The sequence below is a fragment of the Sorghum bicolor genome, chromosome 2 (genome assembly GCF_000003195.3).
Source record: "Sorghum bicolor cultivar BTx623 chromosome 2, Sorghum_bicolor_NCBIv3, whole genome shotgun sequence".
Classification (NCBI taxonomy): domain Eukaryota; kingdom Viridiplantae; phylum Streptophyta; class Magnoliopsida; order Poales; family Poaceae; genus Sorghum; species Sorghum bicolor.
In genome coordinates, this window is record NC_012871.2 from 8,127,476 (window position 1) to 8,153,926 (window position 26,451).

A 26,451-nucleotide genomic window follows, 5' to 3' on the forward strand; every position below is an offset into this window, starting at 1 on the left:
AACCTGGATAAAAAGTTTGTCCGTGTCTTGCGTCGCCATCAAGTTCGTAGCTTGCGCACCGTGTACCGATAAACTACTACCGTGGGTATACCCCAAGGTAAACTGCCGACTAGCTTTCGTCGACAGGGTATTTTCTAGTCTTTTTTACAAATATATCAATGCAAAATCTATTTGCAAAGCCCTTAGAGATGCTCTAACTACTAAGGCCTTGTTTAGTTTCAAAATATTTTGCAAAATCGACACTGTAGCTTTTTTGTTTGTATTTGATAAATATTGTCCAATCATGGACTAACTAGCCTCAAAAGATTCGTCTCGTCAATTTCGACCAAACTGTGCAATTAGTTTTTATTTTTGTCTATATTTAATACTTCATGCATGTGTCTAAAGATTCGATGTGACGGGAATCTAATTTTGCAAAAAAAAATTTGGAACCTAAGTCGGCGGGGGAAAAACTAGTACTCTTAGCAGCCGGGGTACGGAAACATTGGCACGTTCCCCGTTCCGGGAACTTCGTCCCGAAACGTGGAACGAGAACATCATGGAACATCGTTCCCAAATATGGTGGAAAACGAATCATATATAGGAGCAATCATAGGAACGTCAGTCCCAAGCGACTATAGAACTTTGTGGTGTGTGTGCATACTGCGCCGTGTCCGTCCGTGAGCGGTCGGCGAAAAATCTAGATGGTAATTGACTCATTGGCCTAGACCTGCAATGAGCCTTAAGGTTGGAGTTGGACAGCCCTAAATGAAACAAAAATACAATAGTAAACTATATCACGCGAGGAATCGAACTCATTTGATTCAAAACAACACGTAAAACTACCTGAGCCAACCACTATGTCCCAAACACGTTCCTTTAGAAAGTGGAACGCGTTCCACAACTTAAAGGAACGAGACGAAGCTATATACCCCCTACGTTTCATAGTTTATGAAAATATCGTACCACGTACCACGTTCCCGTACCACGTACCTTATGTTTCCGGGAACTTGGCTGCTAACCTAGTACTACTACTACTCCTCGCAGCATCAGCAGTAGTGCAAGCAGTGAGCCCGTGACTCTTATCTGAAGCTCAGTTTGCCGCCCGATAATGCGCGTTGCCGCCTCGCAGCTTCCCCTCCCCACCACCGCCGCCCCACCCCGCCGGCGACGGCGAGCCCCGGCTCCGCCCACCGCCGCGCCGCGGCCACCCCCGAGGGCGCTCGCCGCCATACTGCGCTCGCGCGTCATCGCGTGCCTCCGCGCGCAAGAGTAAGGACACGCACTGCCCTCGCCGCTCCCCCAGCCCCCTCTAGACTGACCGCCAAGTGTTCGGCGGTAGTCGTCGCCGAAGCGGAAACCAGGAACTAATTCGCTGGTCATCTTATATAATGTTCCTTCTTGGGTTTGGGTTGGGTTGGGATCCCTTGCAGCGGCGAGACGGCGTTGCAGGCGGCTCACGCGGCTGTCCGCGGCGGCATTACCGTGGTGAGTTCCTTTGCTCCCCTGGTCCCATGTGCAACTTGGGGGTGTCATGCGTGCGTCGGTGCGTCAGATGGTTCCTGGTGAGTGTGAATGTTTGGTATTCGCGTGACGTGAAGCACACTAATACGAACACGAGCCTCCCAAAAAAATGATTATCCATTTCTGCTCAGTTTGTGCCACTGAATAACATAATCCTTGGAGCGGAGGCTGTGTGTTTATTAACACTACATCCATGTGGTATGTTGGTGCTGTTTTAATCAGCATTTAGGATTCCTGTTGCTAACAAGTATTCAATGTGTCGTCCAGTTGGAGGTTGTCATGACGACTCCTGGAGTACTGGAGGTGACACACTTTTCACCATTCTTCTCCGAAAATTCGATTTCTTATGCTGCTAGCTAGTTCCTGTACTGATTAATAAGTCTTCATATTGTAGGTTATTGAAGATCTTTGCAGGAGTTATCCTTCTTTAACATTCGGGGTATGTCAATCTGACATTACTCTGTAAGTTTCCTCATCATTGTCTGGTTGTATACTCGATTACTCGTATGTCTATCATAGAGTTTAGTGCCAGAGCAGGACCAATGATAAGGGGAGAAAAAATATTTTTTTCCTAATACAAATATTATTTGGTGAGTTGGTGATGGTGATCACAATTGTGATAACACTAGTAAATATGCTTGAACCTGTGCTGGGAGTGGGGTATAAATTTAAAAAAAGAACACCCCTCCCACGATCTCCATCTTGTGATTGTGTGTTTTCATCTGTTCCAACAACACTATATTATAAATGAATTCGTTCATTGTTATTACAACCTCAAAGATGTCATACACTTTTTCCCTCCCCAAATACCAGGTCCATCTGTTAGGCTGAGTCAGGAAGGCGTATAATGTGTATGTGCCTTTTTTAGACAATGGAAAAGGTTTCTGGCCTCTGCAACCGCACACAACCAATGTATATGTGTATGTGCTGCATAAACGTGTTTAAAAGAAAATGGAAGTTACATGCTTCTAAACCTAACTTGCATAATCACATTAATTTCAACTGTTGAGATTTGAGAACATTGCCAAGTAGCTCGCAGTACATAACTTTTTTTCACCTTGATTGTGCTTCTATTTAGGTTGGTACCGTCTTAAATGCTGCTGATGCAAGGAAAGCTATAGAGGCTGGTGCACAATTTCTTATGAGTCCTGGCACAGTCCTGGTAAGCGGCCATCTTATTGCACATTTCTGCCTTTAACATCATCTGTTGTAATTATATGCTGAATGAATCATGAAGATTGTGTTTGTTTCAGGACATACTTCATGATCTTGAAGAAAGTAATGTTCTTTATATTCCAGGAGTGTTGACACCAACAGAAGTATGTATCACATGACATGTGTAAACTTCCATCATATTCAGTTAAAGTAGTTCTGAGTTATGCGATCTTCGTATTCTTTGACATATTTTCTTTCTGGCATTATCAGGTTTTATCTGCTTGCAGTGCTGGTGCAAAAGTTGTCAAGGTTTCATAACTACACATTGTTCTCATAGGCATGTTACTTTATAGACTGGTGAAAAATAAAATAACATAACACCACTATAGATGATCTTTTTTTTAGATGATGTTGAACAAAACAATTTATTGTGTATTTTTATTGCCTAATCAGTAATCAAATGTAGTTTGTGTTTCTAGGTCACTTGACATTAATTGTCTTGTGTGAACTAATTTAACCAGGTGTACCCAGTTTCAGTGATGGGTGGAGAGGCGTACATGTCAGCTCTGAAGAAACCATTTCCTGTCGTACCAATGGTTGCTTCTCAAGGAATTAAAATCGGTAAGCAGCTTTGTTTAGTGTCTGTATGCCAATGATGCCTAGATAACTTCCTGCTATTTCATTCAGTATAAAATGTCTTGAAGTCTCAACTGATAAAATGTGCAAGGATATTGAAAGCAATATATAACGTTTTGATTTGGTTAACACAATGGAACTATTTCCAGCTTTTTCAGAACCGCCAAAGCGGTTCTTGAATGAAACTGATGTGTGAAGCATTTCCAATCTGGTGGTATTGTGCATGTCAGGTTCAATAAAGGGGTATATGGAAGCAGGGGCATCTGCAGTGGTCTTATCTGATACTATTTTTGACAATCAATTGATGAAGGACAGGAAATTCAGTAAAATTTCAGAACTTGCAAATCTAGCAACTTTAGAGGCATTGCAATTCACGAAATGAGACAAATCTGACAATTCTACAAGCATTGCAGATTTGCAGTCCAGAATATGAGCTGTGACGATGTGTATACTAGGTTTGTGGCGCAACCTTGGTGTGGATTATATGTTACTTCTGTTGAAAGCGCCAGTTCACTAAATACAGCTATAGAAGCTCTGGTGCATGCAAGAAGCTGAGAATGATGGACCGAACAAGGATCTGATCAGAGGATGTTGTGATGCCAAGAAGCCAACCACACATTTAGGCGCTGCAGAATCACCACAACTCGCGAGACAACAGAGGCGAATGAGAGGGAGATTGCTGGTTTGCTTGTGCTTTGACTGACCTGGTAGATGTAACGCAGATTCATTAGGAGGGTAGTAGTAAGGAGAGGGACATTGAAGACGTTATACTTTTAGGCATTGCCATGGACTTTGTGTAGATCAATGTGCTTGAACAGGTGTTACCCGGGAATTCTGCATGAAATGAGTTGGTGCTATGGATTAATAGTAGATTTTGATGCAGTTTTCTAAAAACTTTTCGAAACTTAGAGAAGTTTGACTTTGAACTAGGCTGAAGTGACAGTACTTCCTCTGTTCTAAAATAAGTATACATCTCGCTTATCTAGGAATCAAACTATGTTTAAGTTAGTTATATAGAATGATATTAATATTTATATGTTTAAATAATTTTATTATAAAAGTATATTATCACAACTAACTATTCTTATTACATGTCATAAATATTAGTAATGTTTTGGAAATATTTTGTCAAATTTAGCAAAGTTTGACTCGATATGTGATATGTTCATTTATTTTGGGAAGGAAGGAGAAATCACCTAGCGATATATACTTAGCAGCTCACGATACGAAACTCGATTAAATATCAAGGGATTTAGTAAAAAGTTGTGAGAAATCTAGGCATGCATTTTTTCTAGGATAATAATTTTAAAACTTGCGTACATGTGTCTCCAGAAATGTTCATAAATAAAGTTGCATGATTTTTCCTTGTCTTCAAGAATGTTTTTGTTGTGGGCCTAAGCATGAACTTCCGATCTCATTTGGTAACATTTTGTTCATCTTTTTTTTTCGCCAACTTCCATTCCAATGTTATAAGCGTGTTTGCTTGAACTTATCTATCGAATCATTATTTTTCTCTCACAACAAATCAACAAACAGTGTTTTTATTCATAACTTTTCAGTCAAGCGAATAAACTCATATGCGTGCTTTAGATGTGCCTAATTGCGGCTTCTCAATTTTACAGTTTTTTTTTACTTTGTCCCTGCACATGGCCAAATCTTGATATTATATGGCATTATAAGCCAAAAATAAAACACACTTTTTTTTGAGAGAGAGCAAAAAACAAAACACACTCATCCAGTCATTTGGAGGCCCAGAACGCTAAATATTGCTAAAACCCTAGTAGTGGTGAACCTGGAAAAGCTGCATCCCTTCCTGTTCCACTCTCAGCCCCGCCCTCCGCCGGCAACTGGAGATTGGAGAACCCTACACGCCCCCGTATCGCGTCGGCGTCCTGCGGCGTCGCCCTCTTCCTCTTCCCCACTCCCACTGGTACGTATTCGCGCGGAGTGGCGGTACTCCCTGACGGGACCGATTTCGTAAACCTAGCTTGCTCCGGTGGATTGCTGTGCCAAATCTGATTCTGAGGATTTTTTTTTTCTTGCCCGGTACCTAGTTACTTGTAATCTAATTTCAATCTTCAATCCGTGCTTCGACTAGGTTCCTCTTCCTGACCTCTCGAGATCACTCTGCCCAAGGTGCCTGATCCCCCGGCGAAGCGACAGGGAATGTATGATGACGTATATCAGTGACATTTCTTTTTCTTGCAATTTTTGTTTAGGACCCGGGTCTCTAATTTTCAACATTTGGCTCTTCTTTTTCTTTTTCAGGTTGAAGACTGCTTCTGTGAGACTGTTGCGAGATGGCCGTTTCCGGCCGTCACAAGGACTGCTGTCTGGGTATTCAGAAACTGTGGCCCCTTTGATTCAGAGTTTTTACTCGACGTCCATTGAGGGGATCACTAGCATCAAAGCTGATGGCGAGGTCTTATATCAGGATGCCACTACTCTGCCCCGTGACAACTCTGGCTCTGGTGGTGATCCCAGGCATGGCAGCAGGCCAGTGACGAAACGGTTCAAGAATTATGGCCCCAATAAGCGACAAGGATCTTCTCAGAAGGGTTACCGTCATGAAACGAAACTGCCAGGCACTGGCATTGATGGATTTTCTCAGAAGGGCGGCCACCATGGAACGAAATTGCCAGGCAGGGACGGATCTTTTCAGAAGGGAATTCATCATGAGAAGAAATTGCCAGACACAGGCTTCAAACCTTTTCTTTTCCAGACTGTGTTGGATGCTTCTACGAGTGCTCTTGTGCCTATACTTGACACATGGCTGAAAGCCGGTAACCGTCTGGAAAGTGATCAAGTCAATATGGCTTTGTTCCATCTGAGGAAGCAGAGAATGTATAACAAGGCCCTGAAGGTACCTGATTTCGTTAACTATATAACTATGATGGCTGCTGTGTTGGACCCGTTTGGCATATGTTTTAATGAAATGCATAAGTTTACAAGTAGCGGTAATCCAGTGGTCTTCAGCATTTAGTCTGGCTTTACACTTTCTGTTACTGCCCCATGTTTAATATCTTAAGCCTAATATTCTTGGCATAATTTAACACTTTTCCACTGCCCCCAGTGTTTAATATCTTTCACTTAATAGTCTTTGCATAACTTTCTTGCTTGGATGTTTGACCAGTGGAATGTTAAACTGCACTTTCTGCCTCGTTGCTAAGAATCATAGGAAGCTGAGATTTCTCAAGCTGTTGTCTGTGGCTCTGTGCTGCACTTGTTTCTAATCTTTCTATCCTAGCAAAACTTTTAAGGCACAAAACTAAACAAAGATGACATTTTGCTCAATGATTTTACTTCTTGATTAGCTCATGAGCATGAATTATCATTATCATTGATAACAAGTTTCAATTTTAAGTCCTTATTAAACATTTTGTCTTGATTTGCGGCGATTCACATTTTCAAATGATCTTGTACTTTGATTGCTTCATGGGAAATGGGCATGTAGATGTGGCTTCTCAAGGATGTCATGTCCTTCTCATGTTGGAAATGCCATGCATCAGGCATTGTTACTGACCATTAGAGTAGCTAAGTTTGCAGCAACTAGCATTCAAATTTTTATTTTTATTTTATTTTTGTGTTAACTTGTTTTTCGTATAGCATGCACCACCGCGAATTTCGATTTGACACGATGCATTCGCAGCTTTAGATGGAATGATCTGTTTGTGCTTGCTAAACATCCAAGTTGTTGGACAAGCACTGTCATAAATTTTATGTAGAATACAATGTAGCCTTAAAAGGAAGCAGTTGATCAATAATTCAAGCATATCTGATTTGTATGTATATTTTTATGTTTTGCTTTGCGATGATAAAAAGAAGGGGAAATACATGGAGGGTGCGAGGGGTTAGACTGTTGAGAAAATTCTTCTATGTCATTGAAACCTATAGCGATCCCTTCTTTGCCATCAGAAATTACATGTTTTCCTTCCCCAAGTGCCATTTAGATTTATGTCGTTATTCTCAACGTTAGGAACTGGTACTGTGCTAGGGTAGTAGTGTGCAGGCAGGCGACGAGTGGACAGCAAGCTGAGGGACATGAAATTGTCAATTTATAGTTTGGGAACTATATGATATCCCCGGACAAGTTTAAGGACCACTAGTGTATTTAATCTCTAGACATTCTTTTGGCACATTCCACCTTTGCATATGCTATGATACTTGTTTGGTAACTATTTCTGAATATCTGCAGTTCATGGAGTGGATTGACAGAAGAAAACTATTAAATTTTGAAGAACGTGATTATGCTAGCCATCTTGATTTGGTAGCACGGAACCATGGTATTGAAGCTGCAGAAAAGTACATCGAGAGGGTCCCAGAAGCCTTCAGGAGTGAGGTGCTTTATGAAACTCTGCTTGTTAACTGTGTGTGCCGTGATGATGCCCAGAAGGCAGAGCAAGTCTTCAATGAAATAAGGGAACTCTCTTTGCCTTTAACTGTCTCTGCTTGCAACCAAATGTTATTGCTGTACAAGAGGGTTTCTCGCAATAAGGTGGTTGACATTCTCAAGTTGATGGAAAACGAAAATATAAAGCCTTCTCTATTCACTTACAAGCTCATGATTGACTTGAAAGGGCGATCAAATGACACATTAGGCATGGAATCAGTCTTAAATTTGATGAAAGAAAATGGTTTTGAGCCAGACTTTGGCATCCAGACTATGGTTGCTAAATTCTACATATCTGGGGACCTTGCAGAGAAAGCAGAAGAGGTTACCAATGCTATGGAGGTATATGTAAATGCTAATCGTCATGCCATCAGGTCCCTTCTTGACCTCTATGCTATTCTTGGAAGGCCAGATGATGTAGAGAGAATATGGAACTTGTGCACTGAACCGAAGTTGGAGGACTTCTTGGCTGCAATTAAGGCATGGGGTAAACTTGGACATATCGAAAGAGCGGAAGAGACATTTGACGCATTGGTAAAGACATCACCGAAGCTCACTTCCAAGTACTTTAATGCTATGTTGTACGTGTATGCGGAAAATGAACTTCTGGACAAAGGGAAAAAATTTATAGAAAGGATGTCTTTGGATGGGTGTCCAAGCAGCCCTCTTACCTGGGATGCAGTTGTCAAGCTTTATGTGAATTCAGGTGAGTTGGCAAAGGCCGACTCGTTTCTGGCGAATGTCACAGAAGATAATCCTGACAGATATCCCCTTTTCCGCTCATATGTAATCTTACTGAAGGCATTCGCAGAAAAGGGCGATATCCATAATGCAGAGAAGATATTTAATAGGCTAAAGCAGACCAGCTACCCTGCGAGAACTCTGCCTTATAATTTGTTACTTGCAGCTTATGCCAATGCCCAGGTTACGCCCTATGGGTTCAGAGAGAGGATGAAAGCTGACAAGTACAGCCCGAGCAAGAGTCAGATTGAACGATTGAACCGTCTCGACAGCTTGTAGAAAGCAGGCAAATCCAGAGTGATTGTCTTCTTTTTCACCCCTTTGCCGTGACCACATGGAACATTTTTCACGCAAAGCAGTTAGACTGAAATAGAATAATCTACTAGGCTGCCTTTGTTCTCCCAGCATGAATTTTGTGCACCTTGGTCTGCATGTTTTGCAGGATGATCAGAGTTTTTAGGCAAGTTGCTTAGCCGAACGTGGACACTTCTGATGGTATATCTGATTAGCTTCGTACTCCTAGCCAGTAATACATTAAGGGAAATGAAAACAAGTATTTATTTTAGGATGATTTTTCACTTTGGGATGAGAACCCTGCTGATGAAATACAGTTTCTCAGTCACTAGGGTGTTACATTAGTTTGTAGTCCCTGCTGATGAAATGGAAACAAGTACTTTTTAAAGATACTTCTCTAGCCTTTAGAGTAGTTGAGACTCTTGCATGTAATTCGAATTCTATCACCGCCGTCCATACGACCTGTCGGTTTGGAAGGGGTAACTTAACCTTTCTCACATTTTTTTTTTTGAAGTTGTTCGATTCGAATTCGATGAATGGCCTCACATCTATCTATACTATAATTGACCACTTCAAATTATTTTAGATCCACCAACAAAAACATCCCCCACTGAGTAGTCTAATTATTGTGTACCCCTAAGATTACATACAGAAATTTCTCTCCATCAAAATCAAGAGCTCACAAAAGAACTACGTCAGATCTAAAGGACGAGAGACGAAGTTTGATATGAGGCTTCTCACCCCCTCACACTTGCGCCCACCCCCTCCCAAGCCCTCCCCTTCTTGCGGATCAGCGCCGCAGTTCGGCTGCTCTCCGTCCTCGCCTCGCACGCGGCATCAGCGCAGGCTTCTTCTTGCGGATCAGAATAATCAAATCGAAGAAAAGAAAAAACTCGGCTGCTCTCCGTCCTCATGTCGCACACGACATCAGCGCAAGCCAAGAAGGCAATGACCGGATCCTTCGTCGTCAATCCGTGAAGGGGCATCAACGCAGTTGCAGCCTTGCAGGTTAGATTCATACGTACTTGTAGTTGTAGGTTAGATTGATCTTCTTTGCTCGTTACTTGTGTATACTTGCAGTTGCAGATTAGATTCATCTTCTTATTTTAATTTAAATAAACTCGTTACTTGTGTATCTACTGTTCTACTTTGCACTTGCAGGTTTAGGTTGATATTCTTATTTTATTCTAAATTCTAAATAAGCTTGTTACTTGTGTATATACATACTTTTATTTATTTCATTAGAGTGATTTGTTTTTATTTCAGTTTGTCAGTTTATTCAATGGATCAATAATTAGCATTAGCAACTGGCGAGTGGCACCAGACGCGACTTCTTGCACACTGAAAATAAAAAATTATCAACTACTTACGATTGTCTTCTTGCACACTGAAAATAAAAAATTATCAGCAGCCTTTACTTGATACAAGGTCTCCATGTCTACGCCAAAACATACATGTGATGCACTAAGTGATATCACCAACATCGCATGTATGATTTCGCACTGTTTAAATAATATATAACGCTTACGAATGTCTTATTGATTTCGTATACATGTTCAAACGGCGCAATATATAGATGAGGCCCGGCGGACGAGGGAAGAAAGGAACCACTAGCAATGGATTCGTCGAGCTGAAATGTCCTACGAACAAATGGAGGAGGTCAGGAGGAAACAACGTGAGTACCAACAGTACCGAGAAAGAAAGAAGGCCCCCAAAGCAGTAGCGCTAACCTCGGTTTGGACGAGATCTACGATTATGGACCTCAAATTTGCAACTTCATCAAGAAATAACTCGGTTTGGACGAGATCCACGATTATGGATCCACTTCCCGATGTTGTATGTTCCAGGGGTTATGATCAAAGCATGACATATATACCTACATTCCGCAATATTATTGCTAAAAGGTTCAAACTCACCATGGGAAAGATAAATTATAAGTGGAATGATAATATTTATTATTGGAAGCGAGAATACCCTAGATGTGTAACAAAGGTTCCGGAATTTAAATACTGGCAATCGCTTATATTATGTTTCATCTTTATTATCACAAAAATAGTTATTTGATTTATGTATAATAAATAAACAAATGTTCTTCCCTAGAAATTTGTGAGGCTTTCTTGTATACCATTTTATGAAGTTGTGGGACGGCAAAACATTGCCACCAATCAACACAGTAAGCATACATATATTCTCTACCTATATTTCATACACTACATGACAGGGAATTAATAAACTATAATTATCTACCATGCACAGCTATCAAGTTCACTAAGGATTGAATTCTTGGCCGACATTTTAACAAGCCGAGCAAACGAATGTTTCAACAGCCTCCCTAAAGATCTCCAATACATGATTAAGGAGTTAGCAAAATGTAACTTACATGGTTCATACCAGAAATAACTTTACTATGCCTTATTATATGCAGAAGTGTTCCCGAAATATATACATGCTCAGATACAATTATGTGTAAAAGTTAAACTATGAAAGAATATTGGTTGTTTTTAAAAACATCTCCAAGATTAAACCGTAGCGTTAGCACGGGCATTATACTAGTTTTGTTAAGTTGTTCGATGAATGACCTATTAGTATAGGAGTATTAGCTTTAGTAAGGAACTATGGAAGATAAGAGCGCCGCCAAAGGTTAAGTTCTCCGGATGGCTTGCGCTCCACGGGTGTCTCTGGACGACGGATAGAAGGAAAAGACACGGCCTCTAGGACTACGACGCTTGTGCCCTCTACGGGCAAGCACCGGAGACGGAGGGGCATATGGTCCTTGGATGCGTCCTCGCCGGACAGGCTTGGTTCATGCTACTGTCTTCCTTGGGCTTGGCTTCATTGACGCCGGATGGCGAGGTCAGTCTTGGCCCCTGGTGGTTATGCCAACGCAAACGACGAGACTCGGCAGCACAACCATTCTTCGATTCGATGTTCCTGCTTGTAGCCTGGATTCTTTGGAAGGAGAGGAACTCGGTGGCCTTCGAACGTTCGGTGGTCAGTGACGCCTTTGGTATCTACAAGGCGGTGGCCGCGGCTGCGGACGAGTGGGCCTTGGCAGGGTTTGATTCGACCTCTCTGTCGGCAACAACTTGGTCGCAGTTTTTTGGTCCTATGTAATCTGTTTTTGATTTGCAGTAGCTAGGTTCCCCTGTTGGGTGTTGGTCTCTCGCTTTCGTCTAACTTTACTTATAACATTTGGTTACCCCCTCTTAATGAAAAACGGGCTAAACCTCCATCGCGAAAAAAATTAGCTACCTTTTGCCTATGAATCGACTGGAATACGTGGTCATAACATGATATATGTGCTCATATTGGTGCAACAAACTTTTTATTTATTTATTTATTTGATTGATTGTTTCTTGCATTGTCTCATGTACTGGTGTACACACGAAAATGCCCAAGAGAGAATATAAGCGAGAGCCAGGGAAAACAAGAAATGGAGAAAAGGTGATCTCGAGAGAGACATTAAATTATGTGCTGAACTGTGTTATCTTACTGAAGTGAAGGATCTAGTTACTTGCTTGTTTGGGCTAGTTAATAGGATGGCAATAGCGAGAGCAGATCGAAAACTTTTAGGAGTTGTTTTGGAATTTTTGAAATGAGACTTTGAAGATTTAAAACTTGACTTTTGATTAAAATGAAACTATTCAAGGTTTAAGCGTATTTTAATATACTTTTCACATAATGAAAAAATAATGCAGACAACATGTAACCTGTTCGCTTGATCTTATGTGCTAAATCTATATTTTTTTCTATCATAACAAATCAGCGAACAATACTTAAAGAAAATATTTTAGAAAAAAGATCTTATAAATCTAGTTTTATTTTAACAACTAAATTGACAACAAACTAACTAAATCTTGGAGAGTTTTAGAAAAATGATTAACTGTTTTTTAATTTAGTGAAAATTGTTCGCAACCTATAATTAGAAATTTTGAAGTGTGACAATTTCTTCGCGTCCTTTATCTGAGTTTCACTTACTTGACATCTTGAGCTTCTTACTTGTCTTTTCAGGTTTTCAAAACTCCCACTTGATCTTCATTTAAAGTGTCGATTCCTTTGGTCTCCACCAGAACGTATCTCAAGTTCATCTCTTGCATCTACAAAACTAAATATACTTCATATGCTAGCAAATATTGTTAATGATGATATTTATATTATCATTCAACCATCAAAATCACTAAACCCTTGTTAGGGTCCATATTCCATACATCTATGATTCTCGTCCTCCAAAAGTAATTGACAATTTTGTAATATCCACTTGATGCGCTGAAGTGTCAGCCAAAAGCATTAGAGGCGCACTCACACGGTCTGTTCGAGCTTAGCCATTCAACAGTGTTTTTCTCTCAAAACAAATCAGCTAACAGTACTTCTGACATGGCTTATCAGCCAAACGAACAAGGCAAAATTTGATTCCGTAATCATATTTCATACTACAATATCACTCATTCATTTGAAACTATATAAGCGCATATATATATATATATATATATATATATATATATATATATATATATATATATATATATATATATATATATATATATAATAAAATTTAGTGAACTCCTGTAAACTCCAATAGTAGCAACCCGAAGGCCAAATCACACCAGTGAAGTGCAGACTGTAGAGCCCCCCTCATCTCCATCCTGGGCAGTCAAATCCGAACCCACAGCGAGAAATGGCGGCGGCGGCGCTCCGACCGGCGATCCTCCGCCGCATCCGGCTCTCCCCCACCCCGTCCCTCGCCCTCGCGGCCGCCGGGGCAGGGGCGTCGTCCCACCCGCACGCGCTGGCGCGGTGGCTCGCGCGGCCCATGTCCTCGCACGACGCGCACCTCACCCGCGAGGAAGTCGTCGACCGCGTCCTCGACGTCCTCAAGAGCCACCCCAAGGTCGACCCCTCCAAGGTAACCGAACAAGCCCTCCACCCCAATCCCGCATCTCGATGGCGCCGGTCGAGCCCCAGAAATCTCTACTAACCCTAGGGCGGCGGCGGCAGGTGACCCCGGAGGCGCACTTCGAGAAGGATCTGGGGCTGGACAGCCTGGACACCGTCGAGGTGGTCATGGCCATCGAGGAGGAGTTCAAGCTCGAGATTCCCGACATGGAGGCCGACAAGATCGACTCGCTCCCGCTGGCCATCGAGTACGTCGCCAACCACCCCATGGCCGGCTGAGCCTCTGCTCGCCAGAGGGGAGGTGAGGCTTCTCTTGGTTTTGTTTCCGAGGGCAAATAATCGGCCGGAGTGGCACAGGAAAACTTGTCCCTGGTGCTCTGCATTGCTTCAGGTGACGAATGATGATGTCGAAATGGAACATTAACATTTTGTTTTTTTTTATTACGATGCAATGCAATGTTAGATTGCTGTTTTTTGTGTGTGCGTGTTATATCTATATACTGGTTGTTGACAAAAGAGTCTGGTTGATTTGTGAGTCTGGTCACTGTTCCATTATTTGAATTGGGTTCATGATACTTTCCACCATTTATCAGTCTTTCCATGTGCTTTTGGGAACCTAAATTGATAAGAAAATGGTGGTTCGTTGCTTACGGGGATTGGTGTAGGTAAAAAGTCTCGCGGTTCATGGCAGCTGTAATGTGGTCTCTTGTTGTCCTACTCCTTGATGTTCATTCTGTTTTATGTGACAAAATTATGGTTTTGTTAGTTGGAAGTATTCCACCTATTGCATGAGAACAGATCAAAGGAAAGTGAGTTTTAACTTCTTAAAGTGGTGATGCCATTTTTCAAAAAAAAAAAATCCCATTAAATTAAAAACCATTGCATAAATAGTACATGGTTCACTTAGACTTTGAGTGTGTGTTAGTCTCAGTTGAATCGAAAAAGGCTTTCTTCTGTTGGTTTATCATATTCTCTTTATAGTTTCACCCAAGTAAAATTTGGTACCACCAGTATTGACTGTTTACAAGTTGTTTGACTAATTACTACTCCCTCCATACCCATAAAGAAAGTCGTTTAGGACAACGACACGGTCTCCAAAGCCTAACTTTGACTCCTTGTTTTTATAAAAATATTTATCAAAAAGTGGTATATATATACTTTTATGAAAGTATTTTTCAAGACAAATTTATTTTCATATGGTTTTTACATTTCTAAATTCAACAACTTAAAAGTTGTTCATAATTTATATTCCCAATGTTTGACCCAAACCTTGTCCAAAACGACTTTCTTTATGGGTATGGAGGGAGTATTAGTCAGCCTAGATGGTCCCTTCAACTCTATCAAGGGTACCGAGGTGATTAACTTGACTAGATTTCTGGCCATCTGACTAGTCGTCGATAAATCGTGATTAGTCATCCAATTTGGGAGGGGGCAACCAGGGGGGTTGCTCTCCTTGGCCGGGCCTGCTCAACTGGCCTCAAGGCAAGCTATTGGGTTGCCAATTTGCCTGACACTGCCCAGGACTGAACCAAAGGCAGACACAGGAGGCGCCAGAAATTGGCACGAGCCTCCGCAATTCCTCCTCTGTCATCTCCTGCTGTGATTCATCTGCTCCTGTTGAGATTCATCCTCTTCTGCCTCTACTCTGCTTTGCTGTGTCACCGTCCCTCTGCTACTCTGCTTTGCTGTGTCACTGCCCCTCTGCTGTGTTGCGTGCAACACTCCTGGCTACTTGATGCTCTGGTGATCTGCTCTAGTAGCCCCTAGGTAGTGTGGTGTGGTGATAATGCCTTTGATCCTGAAGGCCTAAACCTGCTTGTGGTGTACTCCCCCCCGTCCCAAATAAGTACGCATCTCGCTTCGTGAGGAGTCAAACATTTTTAAGTTTGACTAGTATATTAAAAAAAGTAACCATATTTATGATGTAGGTAGCAATTATCATTAGATTGACATTAGTACATACTTTCATAATAAATTTATTTGTACATGTAAACATTGATATTATCTTCTATGTACTTGGTTAAATTTAAAAAATGTTTGACTCCTTGGGAAGTGAGATGTGCTCATGTGCATTTATTTTGGGACAGAGGGAGTATGTATATATGTGCAGATGAACTTCACCCTGAAGGCCTGAATCTTCTTGTCATGTAGTCTTGATGCTTGTTTTATTGTATATACTATATAGTATATATAAGTTTGTATAGTATGCATAATGTATATGTTCTTGAATATATAGGGTGACTAGGACTGACTGGCTCAACTAGTTGGTCTGTTTGATGACTAGTCGCATGGTCAGTGCCATGGCGACTGGGGTCGATTAGATGACTTGTAAACATTTAGGTCTGTCTGGTGCTGGAGATATCTGTTCAACTACTAATGTTTTCTCAATTAGCGGTCATTCAACTGTTTCAACATACTAGTGAGTGCTTGGCTGTTCAATGAGTTGAGCCTATCTTAGTTGGTGGGAGGTGTACACTCTGCACCTCCCAGGTTCGAGTCCTCTTTGACTAGAATTTGGGTTCCTTAATTTGGAAGGCACCTAGATCCTCTTAGGTTGGTTGATTTTTATTTCTTTTAGACTGTTCAAGCGTTCAGTGTTTTGAAATTCAGTACCAAACCTTTTACCTGCCTCATGTAGATTATTGTTGTTGGTACTGCTATATTTCATGTCAGTACCAGTCTTCTATGATATACAACCCTGCCCTGTCTCTCGTTGAGTTAATGAGAAATGACCATGCATCGCCCAGTTACATGGCATTCTATAACCACTAAGCTTGTTTTGTAGCTTTGAAGTCAGGGTAGAGTGGAAGCATTGCAGTAGTTACATTCTTTCTTTAACTGAACAAATGAATATTGTTACACAACATATTCCAACATCATGGAAAATCTGAAATGGGAAAGACAGGAAGTTTATGAAGCAAAGTTTTTAATTTTCAAACTCACTGCTTCACAGTTTAAATTGACACAACTCACAAGTTTGCTATACTATCACACATGTGTCTTATGTTCAAGTAAATAGAATGGCTATAAGGTATTTGCATTTCTTATAATACGAGTTAACCAGTTTCCACCAGTTTGCTGAAACCAAAAGTCCTGCACTCTTCTCTGATGCAAATCAGCCTGGTTTCAGATGATCGTTTCATATTTTTATGTGAATTGGTGTTGAATCCCAAAAGTAGCATTTCTGGTTTATGGAGAGTTAGATGCCACCACTGATATCCAGGTATATTGGCTACACAGTGTGGTGCCCCTCTCACATGCGTAGCTGACCAGGCAGCATCCTTTCTTTCTCAGTTCTGCTCATCCTGCCTACATCTACATCAGTTTTTTGAGGATTTTTGGTGTATAATTTTTCCAGCTGTTCTTTGGGGAGGTGTTTTTTTTTTCCTTTTTGCTGAAAATCTAGTTCAGCTGCTGTTGGTAGATTAGTTTGAATGGTTGCAGTCTAGAATTGTTTGTTGCCAGTTGCTATGGCTGCTCTTGTTTAGTTTCTCTTGTGGTGTATTTGTACATGTGATGAGATTATTATTCATATATAAAGAAAGAAGGAATCAGTTGCCCATTGGGTAGTATGCAATAGTAGCTGAGAAATGAGGTCCAAGTGTTGTTTGGCTTGGACCTTAGGAGAATTATAAGCATGTTTTGTTAGTGTGAGTCTCAACCTACGACAGTCATTGCCATTTTTATGAATGTCAATGTCAAAATAACAAATTGAAAAGCAGATAGAAAAGCCTTATTAGCTCTAAATGTCAGCCAACCTTGTTGAAGATCCCTTCAAAAACTGAAGCATTGCATTTCTACTGTACACTAGGGTGGGTCTGAGCGTCCATGTACAATTTTTGTGACCCCCTTTGGTGCCGCTAAGGCGCGTTGTGTTAAAACTTTTTCTCTACCTTAATACAAAGACGTGCAAACCTTTTGCGTGATCGAGAAAAAAAACTGAAGCATTGCATTTCTACTGTTAGTATCTGCTGTTCTGGTGTAGATAAACACTAGGTACTACTAGTCTTTCTTTTCTTGAAAAACTTTATCTTCCTTGTACATCATGCCACTATCGGACTATCTTGATCGATAGTAGGTGATCATAGCATGAACTGGATGGATCGTGGTACTGAATAATGACTGTTGAGAATTTTTGGCTTATTCCATGATAATCTGTTTTAGTTCCAAGTGCTTCTGATATCGTTCGAGTCTCCATGAGTCGGCCACAACCACAGTTAAGGATGCCAAACTCGTAGATTTTTTTTTTCTCAAATACGCTGAAGAGCTACGTGTCATTGCATTGATATTTTGGTACAACACCAGCACACCACAGTTTCATGACAACGTTGTGTGACTCGTTCCCCACTTTCTGAGTACTGCACTTTCGTTTGCATCTGGGTACGGTTTTCACTTAACTTGTGGTAGATGCATCCTATATTGCTGCAACCACTCCATTGGAATCCTTAATAACTTTTATTTACTAACCTGAATTGTGGGAAGGTGATTTTTGTGGTAAACAGTTTGCTTCGGTTGCTGTTGTAGTAAGTAACCTCGAGATTATCTGGAACTGATGCGGGCCTTTCGACGTTGTGAATCTATGTTATATTGGCAAAATGCATACTGAATTTAGAACTTGAACCACGAAAGCTCAATTTGTTAGCTTGTAATCTTGAAAGACAATGTTAAGAAGCTCCCATGAACCATGAAGCAAACTCGCATCTGGACGACACTGATCCTTTCACTCATCAGTCTTTGCCGAACATTGTGCATTCATTCTTCTCGATGGACGACGCGTCATTCATGCCACGATCATGGTGTGATGATAGCATGAGCTGGAACCGAGAATTTGCCTTGTTCCACGAGAGTACAGAGTAGGTTGTGCTGCAAGTACTGAATCCTACTCGATAGGTTGGCAGTACAGTACAGGTTCCCGAGCTGCGTACCAAACGAGCACGCAGATCTCGACGTGGTGCACCGTGCGCGCATAGAGCTACTACTTGCTCGGTCATCTATCGTTGGTTTACACCGCATTTTAGATTTACACCATATTTTACTGAAATTTGGCTCCCTCAAGATTATCTGCTGAATCAACAGTAATTTTCTCTCGCAACAAATCAGCAAATAGTACTTTTAGCTATGACTTATCAGACACGCAAATAGACTAGTATAGAACTCATCATACACGGATAGATGAACCATCAGAGGTTGATGTAAAAATACCTTCCTCCACGTCCACAAAGATTGTATTACTAATCATGCACTTCAATTGACAACCTCGCTCAAAGAATCAAGTTGACAAATAGATTCTCTGGAAAAGAACTTCCCTACGTAGTGCCCTTTGGCAAGTGCCAAGCTGTGTCAATAATGTTTTTTTTATTTTAATCAAGTTCATAAAAAAATACATGATATCATTTACTATTTCAAAATATAGTCTATTTTGTCTTTGTTATAAATAAACTTCTTTAATTTTAACTAAGTGTATAAAAAATACATAGACATGGTATTATCCTCAATAAATTTCTGCATTAAATATATTTTTGATAGTTAATTGAAACTTCTAGGAACCTAGTCAATGTTAGAGAATTTTGACTAAAAACAAAGCCAAAGTGAAATGTAATTTTAAATAGAGTGAGTAGAATATACCTAGAGAGAAGATGGCACTCATGAAAGAACAATTACCAGGTATATTCCTAAAAGAAAATCAATCAAAAACACAAATATACACCTATATCTATCTTGATTTTTTAGAACATTTTGAAAAAAATGTTGAAGGGGTTTTGAAATAAAGAAAAGGAAAACTTTTTCATGAAGGTCTTATGAACTTATTTAGATGGTAATATGTAAATGAACCATAACTATATAAACCAATTTCTATCATACCGATACCAAACTAGCATATTTAAATTAAACTATATTGAACCTAAATTATGGGATAATACAAACATTGTCCAAGTAATATATGTCCAATGTTCCTTAGAGTTAAAAATGCACCATGGGAACTAATCATGGTGTACTAAACTTGGATGTATTTTTTTAACTCTAAAAATGCATGCTAGGCATGTCACAACAGCAAGAAAACACTGATGAAGTATGGCGCATTTGGCAATGGGTCTATGTTGCATGACTTATAGATAACATATAGAAATGCATTTTTCGAATTCTTGGGAGCTTAAGTGGTACACGATGACCCTATTTTATTTAATTCTTTTTTCCTTAGAATCTCATGTCTCATTAATTAGTATTCTACTAAAAGATATCATCGATAATAATATTTTTTTAATTACTATAACTTTTCATTCAACCACCAGAGGCTATTTGGTTGGAGTCCTATTGTCAAACAACTTAGAACTACCTCCAAGACTCTATATATCTTCTTAAATTCTTAGAAATAGAGATTTTGGTAGGAAAAAACATCCTCGTATAGCTTCTTGTATTTCGAATTTCTTCCTTGCCAAAAAAAGAAAACAAAAATGATTCTCTATAGTGTGTACACAAAATAAATAGAAATGGTCAGAGAGCGAAAATATGTGAAAAAATAATTTTTATGCAAATAACTCTCTAATTAGAGAGAGAGAGAGAGGGTTTTAGAGAGACACTTAAAGAGATGCTCTTAGCTAGACATCCATCAATCTCACGCTATCAAAATCCAACGCTTGGGCAATCTTTGGCGTCTCTGAAGCAGACACTGCTGCTAGGTGTATTGTGCGCACACAACACCAATCTGGACATCAGAATCAAATACAGTAATTCGCATTGTTCCATTCTGGTCTCTGGACCCAAAAAATATATATATATATAAAAACTCGTCGGTGTCGCTGTTGCCGTGTTGGCGGTCCGGTCTTGTGGTGGAACCAAACTGGGACCGGACCGGACCCGGTCGGTGATTCCACTCAGCGTGGAACGCCAAGACTTGGACCGATCCCAGCCATTGGTTGGAGATCCGGCAGCAGCAACCACCTCCGTCTTCCCGACCCCGCCAGCCGGCACGAAGCGCGGCGTTAATATCTCCCCCTCCTTCCCCCTCTTCAGGTCTCCGCCACCCCCGATCCCCAATTCCTCCTCCTCCTCCTCCTCCTCCTCCGGATTTCGCATTCAGCACGCAGCGCAGGTGAGCCCCCGATCCACCCCCTTCCCTCCCTCTCCCTCTCCCTCTCCCTCGGCGGATCCAGATCTGAGCACCCCACGCGCTCTCAGATCTCTCTGCCCCCTCTCCGGCGTAGATCTCCCGCACGCCAGCGCGTGATCTGACGGAACGACCCGCGCGGTTGTTGCCTGGATCGGGTCGGTTTAGATCCGCGGCGCCGTCGTCGCCTGGACGCGACGCGCCGGTGTGGTGGCTCGCGATCCGTTGTGTGGCTAGGGTTTGTGGCGGGGGGAGATCTGAGCGGGGAATGAATGAATGAATGACGGGATGAATGGTGGTGCAGGTGGTGAAGGAAGGGGGGCCGCTGCGGAGGAAGGAAGATGGGGCTCGCGTTCGGGAAGCTCTTCAGCCGGCTCTTCGCCAAGAAGGAGATGCGGATCCTCATGGTCGGCCTCGACGCCGCCGGTAAAACCACCATCCTCTACAAGCTCAAGCTCGGCGAGATCGTCACCACCATCCCCACCATCGGTGAGCCCCTCCCCGCCCAACTCTTGTCTTGCTTTTCCTACGTGCGTTGCTGGATTGGATCATGTTCGATTCCTTCCTACGTTGCTCGTGGATCATGTTCGGTTCCTACCTTGCTGGATCAGGATCGATTCGGTTGTGAGGAATGCTATGCTAAATGATGGATCTGTAGGACGCGCGATCTATCCGTACCTGATATGTTGGGAGTTATGATACATGATTGTTTATTATGCCCTGATACTTGACTAAGATTATAATGGCCATTCTGTGAGCCCTTCATAGTACAACGTAGTTGCCCTGCATATTTGATTTGATGGAACAAAATGCATTTAATATCAGCTGTTCATAGTACGACATGATAACATGCTCGTCTCCTTGCTTGATCTATTGTCACCAACTTCAAAATTATATATCGTTTTATTGCAGCCAGTGAAAACTACAGTTTCCTTTATGTTGTTAAAAACTACAGTTTTGGCTTCTTCAACTATTGGAATGTTCATTTAGACATTATCAATGAGGGTGAAGAACGCAGAATTAAGAAATTAAAATAAAATGGAAAGCATGATGGAAACTTATGTAATAATTGCACCACTGCATGTAATGCAAGTTTTCAACATAGTGATATTGCACATTAGTTGAAGAGGGCGTCACTAAGAATTGCCTAGGTTTCAATCATAAAATGCATACTGCTGTCTGTATTCCTAATTTCCTAATTTCTTCTGATTATGCTATGGTGACATAACTGTGATGTTTTGTTTTTATATATGCTGCAATGTCCTTTGTCTTACAAGAGAAATGCTTTTTTTCATGAAATGCAGGTTTCAATGTTGAAACTGTTGAGTACAAGAACATTAGCTTCACCGTGTGGGATGTCGGGGGTCAGGACAAGGTATGATCCCCAACATCATTTTGTATTATACATTTATATACTATACATAATGTTCTTTAGTTTCTTGTTCGTCCAGAGCCATCATTCTTTTTAATTTTGTATTTGATTTTCTATTTTGTGATCTGATTGTTAACAAGTTAACATTATGGTACTCTGAGAATTTTTAGACTTGGGAAATCTGCTTGGTCTTAGGCTTACCACTCAAATCTTAATGTAGTAGTGATTTACATGTTCTATCACATTTTGACTGACTTGTATTCATTTAATGGAAACAGATCAGACCTCTCTGGAGGCATTACTTCCAGAACACCCAGGGTCTTATCTTTGTTGTGGACAGCAATGACCGTGACCGTGTTGTTGAAGCAAGAGATGAGCTCCACAGGATGCTGAATGAGGTAAAACACTCTTCTGGATCACTTAATTATGCTGCCGCTTTCTATCAATAGCATTTTTTTGGGCAAGTTTTGAATTTTGCATATATTGCTGAGTGAATATCATTCTGCAGCGATTTCGACTAATGGAATTTAAAATAAGCTAGAAATGATTTGTCCTCTAATAAAAAAAGTGATGCAGCATTTTTGGATTTTATATTATATATCATATCATATTTGTTTCCATAACGTATCACAGAATGATTGGTCCTCAGTACTGTACTCTGTAATGAGAACAAGACAAAATTTATTCCCTTGAGAATTCATTTGGTTTTGATGGCAGGATGAGCTACGTGATGCTGTGCTGCTTGTTTTTGCCAACAAGCAAGATCTTCCCAATGCCATGAATGCTGCAGAGATTACTGACAAGCTTGGATTACACTCCCTGCGCCAGCGACACTGGTAAGCAACTAAGGGCCTGTTTAGATCCCAAATCTTTACATCCCAAAACTTTTGGCTGTAAACTTTACATTCAAATAGGTGTTTAGATGCTTCCTAAATTTTTTGGTCTGCAACACACAAGACATGGGTCCCTAAGCAAGTTTACATAGTTTTGGGGCTCCAAGGTCCCAATTTCCAAATCTTTACAGCCAAGTTTTAGGCCTTGTTTAGTTCACCCAAAAAACCAAAATTTTTCAAGATTCCCTGTCACATCGAATCTTGCGGCCAATGCATGGAGCATTAAATATAGATAAAAATAAAAACTGTTTACCTGTAAACCGCGAGATGAATCTTTTGAGTCTAGTTACTCTATAATTAGACAATATTTGTCAAATAAAAACGAAAGTGCTACAGTACCCCGATCCAAAAGTTTTTACGAACTAAACAAGTCCTTACAAGCCCCTGTTTAGATCCATTCTTCCAAAAAGTGCTCATTTCTCCAAAAGTTTTGGCTGTTTGGCTGCATCTAAACAGGGCCTAAAAACAATATACTCTCCCGTAAAGCATCTGTGACTTCATATTGACATGCAATCAGGATAGCTTAGTTTATTGCTATCGACTTGTTCTTGCTGACAGGTACATCCAGAGCACATGTGCTACAACTGGTGAGGGTCTCTACGAGGGCCTGGACTGGCTGTCCAGCAACATTGCGAGCAAGGTATACATGTCATGATTGTCATCGGTTACAAACTTACAAATATATTTGGTTCCATCAGGAAAAAAAATTGATCTTGAAATACCATTTCTCACTGTTGAAACGGCCTGATGCATATCCTCCTCTTCTGCACATGTAGGCTTGAGTCCTGCCTTGGATATCAACTGCGAACTGACTAGGAGCTCCGGAATGTATCATGGAAACTTAGGACAGAATCGCCTTTGCAACCTGTTAGGTGTCTTCTACCGGCACAATATATTTTTTGTTTGGAATATGTAATGATGTCACTGCCCAACGTTTATTCTACCCTACTATACTGTTGGATGTTCTTTGGACCTGTTCATTTTGCACAAGGATTGGAGTTCCATATCATGCTACATTGGGATGTTTCAATATTACATACATTCGTAGTAAATACCTGGTTAGTAAATTAGCCAAGGAGATTCAATATCATTATCATGTTTACATGGGAATCTAGTTTAGATTCAACAGTCAAAATTATACATATATTTCTAATATCTTAATTAAAGCATACATGTAGCTCTGGTTGAAGAGCAAGACTTATGGTAACGTACTCACCACTCTTTCGTGCTTTGTCATTGGCCTTTGTTTCGCGCCGTACAGTGGCCTTTTTTTTTGCATTCTCCAGACTATGGAGTCTGCGATGTGTGAGTTCAAGCTCTAGCTTAAGTCTCGATGCGAGCCTATTTACGCCTGATGAAAATTTCATGGTGAAACTCACATTACAGCAATTAAAAAAAATGGCACACAGCAATTCATAGCATCGGTGGCATACATCTATTGGAAAAGTTTGCTCCCTTGTTTGCTGTCAATAAATTTCAATTCATAGCATCGGTGGCACACATCTATTGGAAAAATCTGCTCCCTTGTTTGCTGTCAAAATAAATTTTGCGATTTTCGGTTTACCATTCTACCAAACATATCGGTAGAGTTCCGCATCATGCAAACAGAGATATGCTACTTCTGCATCTTGCAAACAGAGATGCAACTGAAAGCCACACATGATATGCCCAGACAAATGATGATGATTAAAAATGGAGTATGTACAACAATTTTTCGTCCAGGATCAAGGAGAGGGACCTAGATGACACATGAAGACAAATTCGTGAATCTAAAAATGTATTTTAAGAGTTTGGAGATAAGTTTAGGAACCGCCGCTCGTCTATTTTAGTCTAAAAGAAACTTAACTATTGGATTTTTTAATGATCTAATGGTCCACATTAGTCTAAATATTTTCATATAAGATACATCTAATAACAAAATAAAAAGGAGAGATTTATACCATTGATTATTATAATAGGAAAGTTTTGCTATAGGACACTAAAAACATGTCACGTTGGCTATGGGATATTGAATTTTTTTCTTTGCTGTGAGACATTATTTTCTTTGCTGTAGGACACCACCCAGTATACATACAGCAAATTTCACATATTTTGGTGTCCCATAGCCAACATGACATGTTTTTAGTGTCATTATAATAATATAGCGGTCTAGATTAATCCAAATATTTTATATTATAGCTGCAAATCTAGATTTGTACTCTTAGTATTTCTCTAACCTGTTGTTGAACAACACTTCTCAACATGATTTACCTTTTAGGTGGTCTTGCCAATCTTATGGTACCCTGCTAATTGCACAATTTTTCTGTAATTTTGTGAGACAAATTTTTTGAGCCTAGTTAATCTATAATTAAACAATTATTATCAAATACAAACGAAAACGCTACAGTACCCAAAAAATTTTCATGTAAAGAACTAAACAAGGCTTAACTAGGCTCAAAAGATTCGTCTCGCAAATTACAGATAAATTGTGCAATTAGTTATTTTTAATTTATATTTAATGCTCTATACATGTGCCGCTAAATTTGATGTGACGAAAAATCTTAAAAAATTAATTTTTTCACAAACTAAACAATCCCTTGTCAGTTTATACCCCAAATTCTGTTGCAACTCCCGGCAAAGTCTTTAAGTACTGATGACTTGTAGTTGTATCCACCAAACTCCGGCTTTACAAGATTCCATTCAGACTTCAGAAGTTGAGAGTGCACATACGTATGTCATGACATCATCAGTACAGTACAGGTAACAGGTGCCTATATATATATACATACACCTACCAGTACACCACTGACCACTGTGCTGTGCAAAGCTAGCCAGCAAATGCTGAAGAAACCCAGTAGCACTAGACACTGACTAGACACATCAGTAGTAACGCCAAGAATGGCGTGCTGCACCAGCCGCCTCGTCCTCGCCGTCTCGGTGGCGGCCTCCGTCCTGCTCGCCGCCGTCCTCTCCGCCGCCGCGGCGAGCGCCCCGCCGAGCTACTGCGCGGTGGGGAAGGCCATCCCGCACAGCCCGCTCTCCGGCTGCGTCTGGTACGTGGCGACCCGGAGCTGCGACATGGCGGTGTCCATGCTCCCCGTGCTCAAGGAGACTTGCTGCGGCCAGCTGGAGCAAATCCCGGCGGAGTGCCGGTGCCGGGCGCTGCGGGTGATGATGGAGGCGCCGCTCGTCGTGGGCGCGGACACGGGCGCCCAGCGGAGGTGCCGCGCCGCGCAGGCCCGCTTCGCCCCCGCCGTGGTCGCCGCCGGCGAGTGCGGCCTGCGAACCGTCCACGGCAGGCCCTTCTGCAACAAGCTCGACGCCGAGTGACCATGGCGATGCAGATCATACTGCTCGTACCGTACGCGTGGCTGAATAAGAGGGGCATATGTGGTTGTGTACAATCTGATTTCCAATTCCAGAAAAGTTAATGAACGCAATAACTTATTGATAATTTGCCACAAAATGATGCTGTTTTTTTTTTTGTTGA

General features: G+C 41.0%; 5 protein-coding genes across 6 annotated transcripts; all 5 read left to right on the plus strand.

The window, feature by feature from the left end:
• LOC8069103 (KHG/KDPG aldolase) lies at positions 1,048 to 4,166 on the plus strand. 2 transcript variants are annotated; one of them, XM_002459506.2, is made up of 9 exons: positions 1,048 to 1,251; positions 1,413 to 1,467; positions 1,771 to 1,806; positions 1,898 to 1,942; positions 2,582 to 2,665; positions 2,757 to 2,822; positions 2,929 to 2,967; positions 3,180 to 3,279; positions 3,525 to 4,166. In XM_002459506.2, exons 1-9 carry the CDS (start codon positions 1,091 to 1,093, stop codon positions 3,674 to 3,676), a joined length of 738 nt encoding a protein of 245 aa, XP_002459551.1. In that variant the 5' UTR covers positions 1,048 to 1,090; the 3' UTR covers positions 3,677 to 4,166. The 2 variants fall into 2 exon arrangements, with proteins under 2 accessions (XP_002459551.1, XP_021308625.1); XM_021452950.1 differs by having other exon boundaries at positions 1,167 to 1,544.
• LOC8069104 (pentatricopeptide repeat-containing protein At1g80270, mitochondrial) lies at positions 4,422 to 9,216 on the plus strand. The gene is made up of 4 exons (XM_002459507.2): positions 4,422 to 5,224; positions 5,393 to 5,462; positions 5,563 to 6,157; positions 7,490 to 9,216. Coding segments are annotated over exons 2-4 (1,812 nt in total). The 5' UTR covers positions 4,422 to 5,224; positions 5,393 to 5,460; the 3' UTR covers positions 8,705 to 9,216.
• Positions 13,262 to 14,204, plus strand: LOC8069105 (acyl carrier protein 1, mitochondrial). The gene is made up of 2 exons (XM_002459508.2): positions 13,262 to 13,622; positions 13,715 to 14,204. The coding sequence occupies exons 1-2, from the start codon at positions 13,395 to 13,397 to the stop codon at positions 13,889 to 13,891; spliced, it is 405 nt and encodes a 134-aa protein (XP_002459553.1). The 5' UTR covers positions 13,262 to 13,394; the 3' UTR covers positions 13,892 to 14,204.
• LOC8069106 (ADP-ribosylation factor 1) lies at positions 20,534 to 24,072 on the plus strand. Its single transcript, XM_002459509.2, has 7 exons — positions 20,534 to 20,702; positions 21,022 to 21,206; positions 22,022 to 22,092; positions 22,368 to 22,487; positions 22,807 to 22,925; positions 23,541 to 23,622; positions 23,759 to 24,072. The coding sequence occupies exons 2-7, from the start codon at positions 21,059 to 21,061 to the stop codon at positions 23,762 to 23,764; spliced, it is 546 nt and encodes a 181-aa protein (XP_002459554.1). The 5' UTR covers positions 20,534 to 20,702; positions 21,022 to 21,058; the 3' UTR covers positions 23,765 to 24,072.
• LOC8069107 (alpha-amylase/trypsin inhibitor) lies at positions 25,773 to 26,427 on the plus strand. The gene has a single exon (XM_021454383.1). The coding sequence runs from the start codon at positions 25,860 to 25,862 to the stop codon at positions 26,289 to 26,291; it is 432 nt and encodes a 143-aa protein (XP_021310058.1). The 5' UTR covers positions 25,773 to 25,859; the 3' UTR covers positions 26,292 to 26,427.

Excerpts from the sequence above, each read along its gene's own strand:
- LOC8069103 (XM_002459506.2), top strand. The coding sequence starts at position 1,091 with ATGCGCGTTGCCGCCTCGCAGCTTCCCCTCCCCACCACCGCCGCCCCA. Across the intron at positions 1,252-1,412 it reads GCGTGCCTCCGCGCGCAAGA|CGGCGAGACGGCGTTGCAGG; the intron begins GTAAGGACACGC and ends GATCCCTTGCAG. Across the intron at positions 2,968-3,179 it reads CTGGTGCAAAAGTTGTCAAG|GTGTACCCAGTTTCAGTGAT; the intron begins GTTTCATAACTA and ends TAATTTAACCAG.
- LOC8069104 (XM_002459507.2), top strand. Across the intron at positions 6,158-7,489 it reads TGTATAACAAGGCCCTGAAG|TTCATGGAGTGGATTGACAG; the intron begins GTACCTGATTTC and ends GAATATCTGCAG.
- LOC8069105 (XM_002459508.2), top strand. The coding sequence starts at position 13,395 with ATGGCGGCGGCGGCGCTCCGACCGGCGATCCTCCGCCGCATCCGGCTC. Across the intron at positions 13,623-13,714 it reads CCAAGGTCGACCCCTCCAAG|GTGACCCCGGAGGCGCACTT; the intron begins GTAACCGAACAA and ends CGGCGGCGGCAG.
- LOC8069106 (XM_002459509.2), top strand. The coding sequence starts at position 21,059 with ATGGGGCTCGCGTTCGGGAAGCTCTTCAGCCGGCTCTTCGCCAAGAAG. Across the intron at positions 21,207-22,021 it reads CACCACCATCCCCACCATCG|GTTTCAATGTTGAAACTGTT; the intron begins GTGAGCCCCTCC and ends CATGAAATGCAG. Across the intron at positions 22,926-23,540 it reads TCCCTGCGCCAGCGACACTG|GTACATCCAGAGCACATGTG; the intron begins GTAAGCAACTAA and ends TCTTGCTGACAG.
- LOC8069107 (XM_021454383.1), top strand. The coding sequence starts at position 25,860 with ATGGCGTGCTGCACCAGCCGCCTCGTCCTCGCCGTCTCGGTGGCGGCC.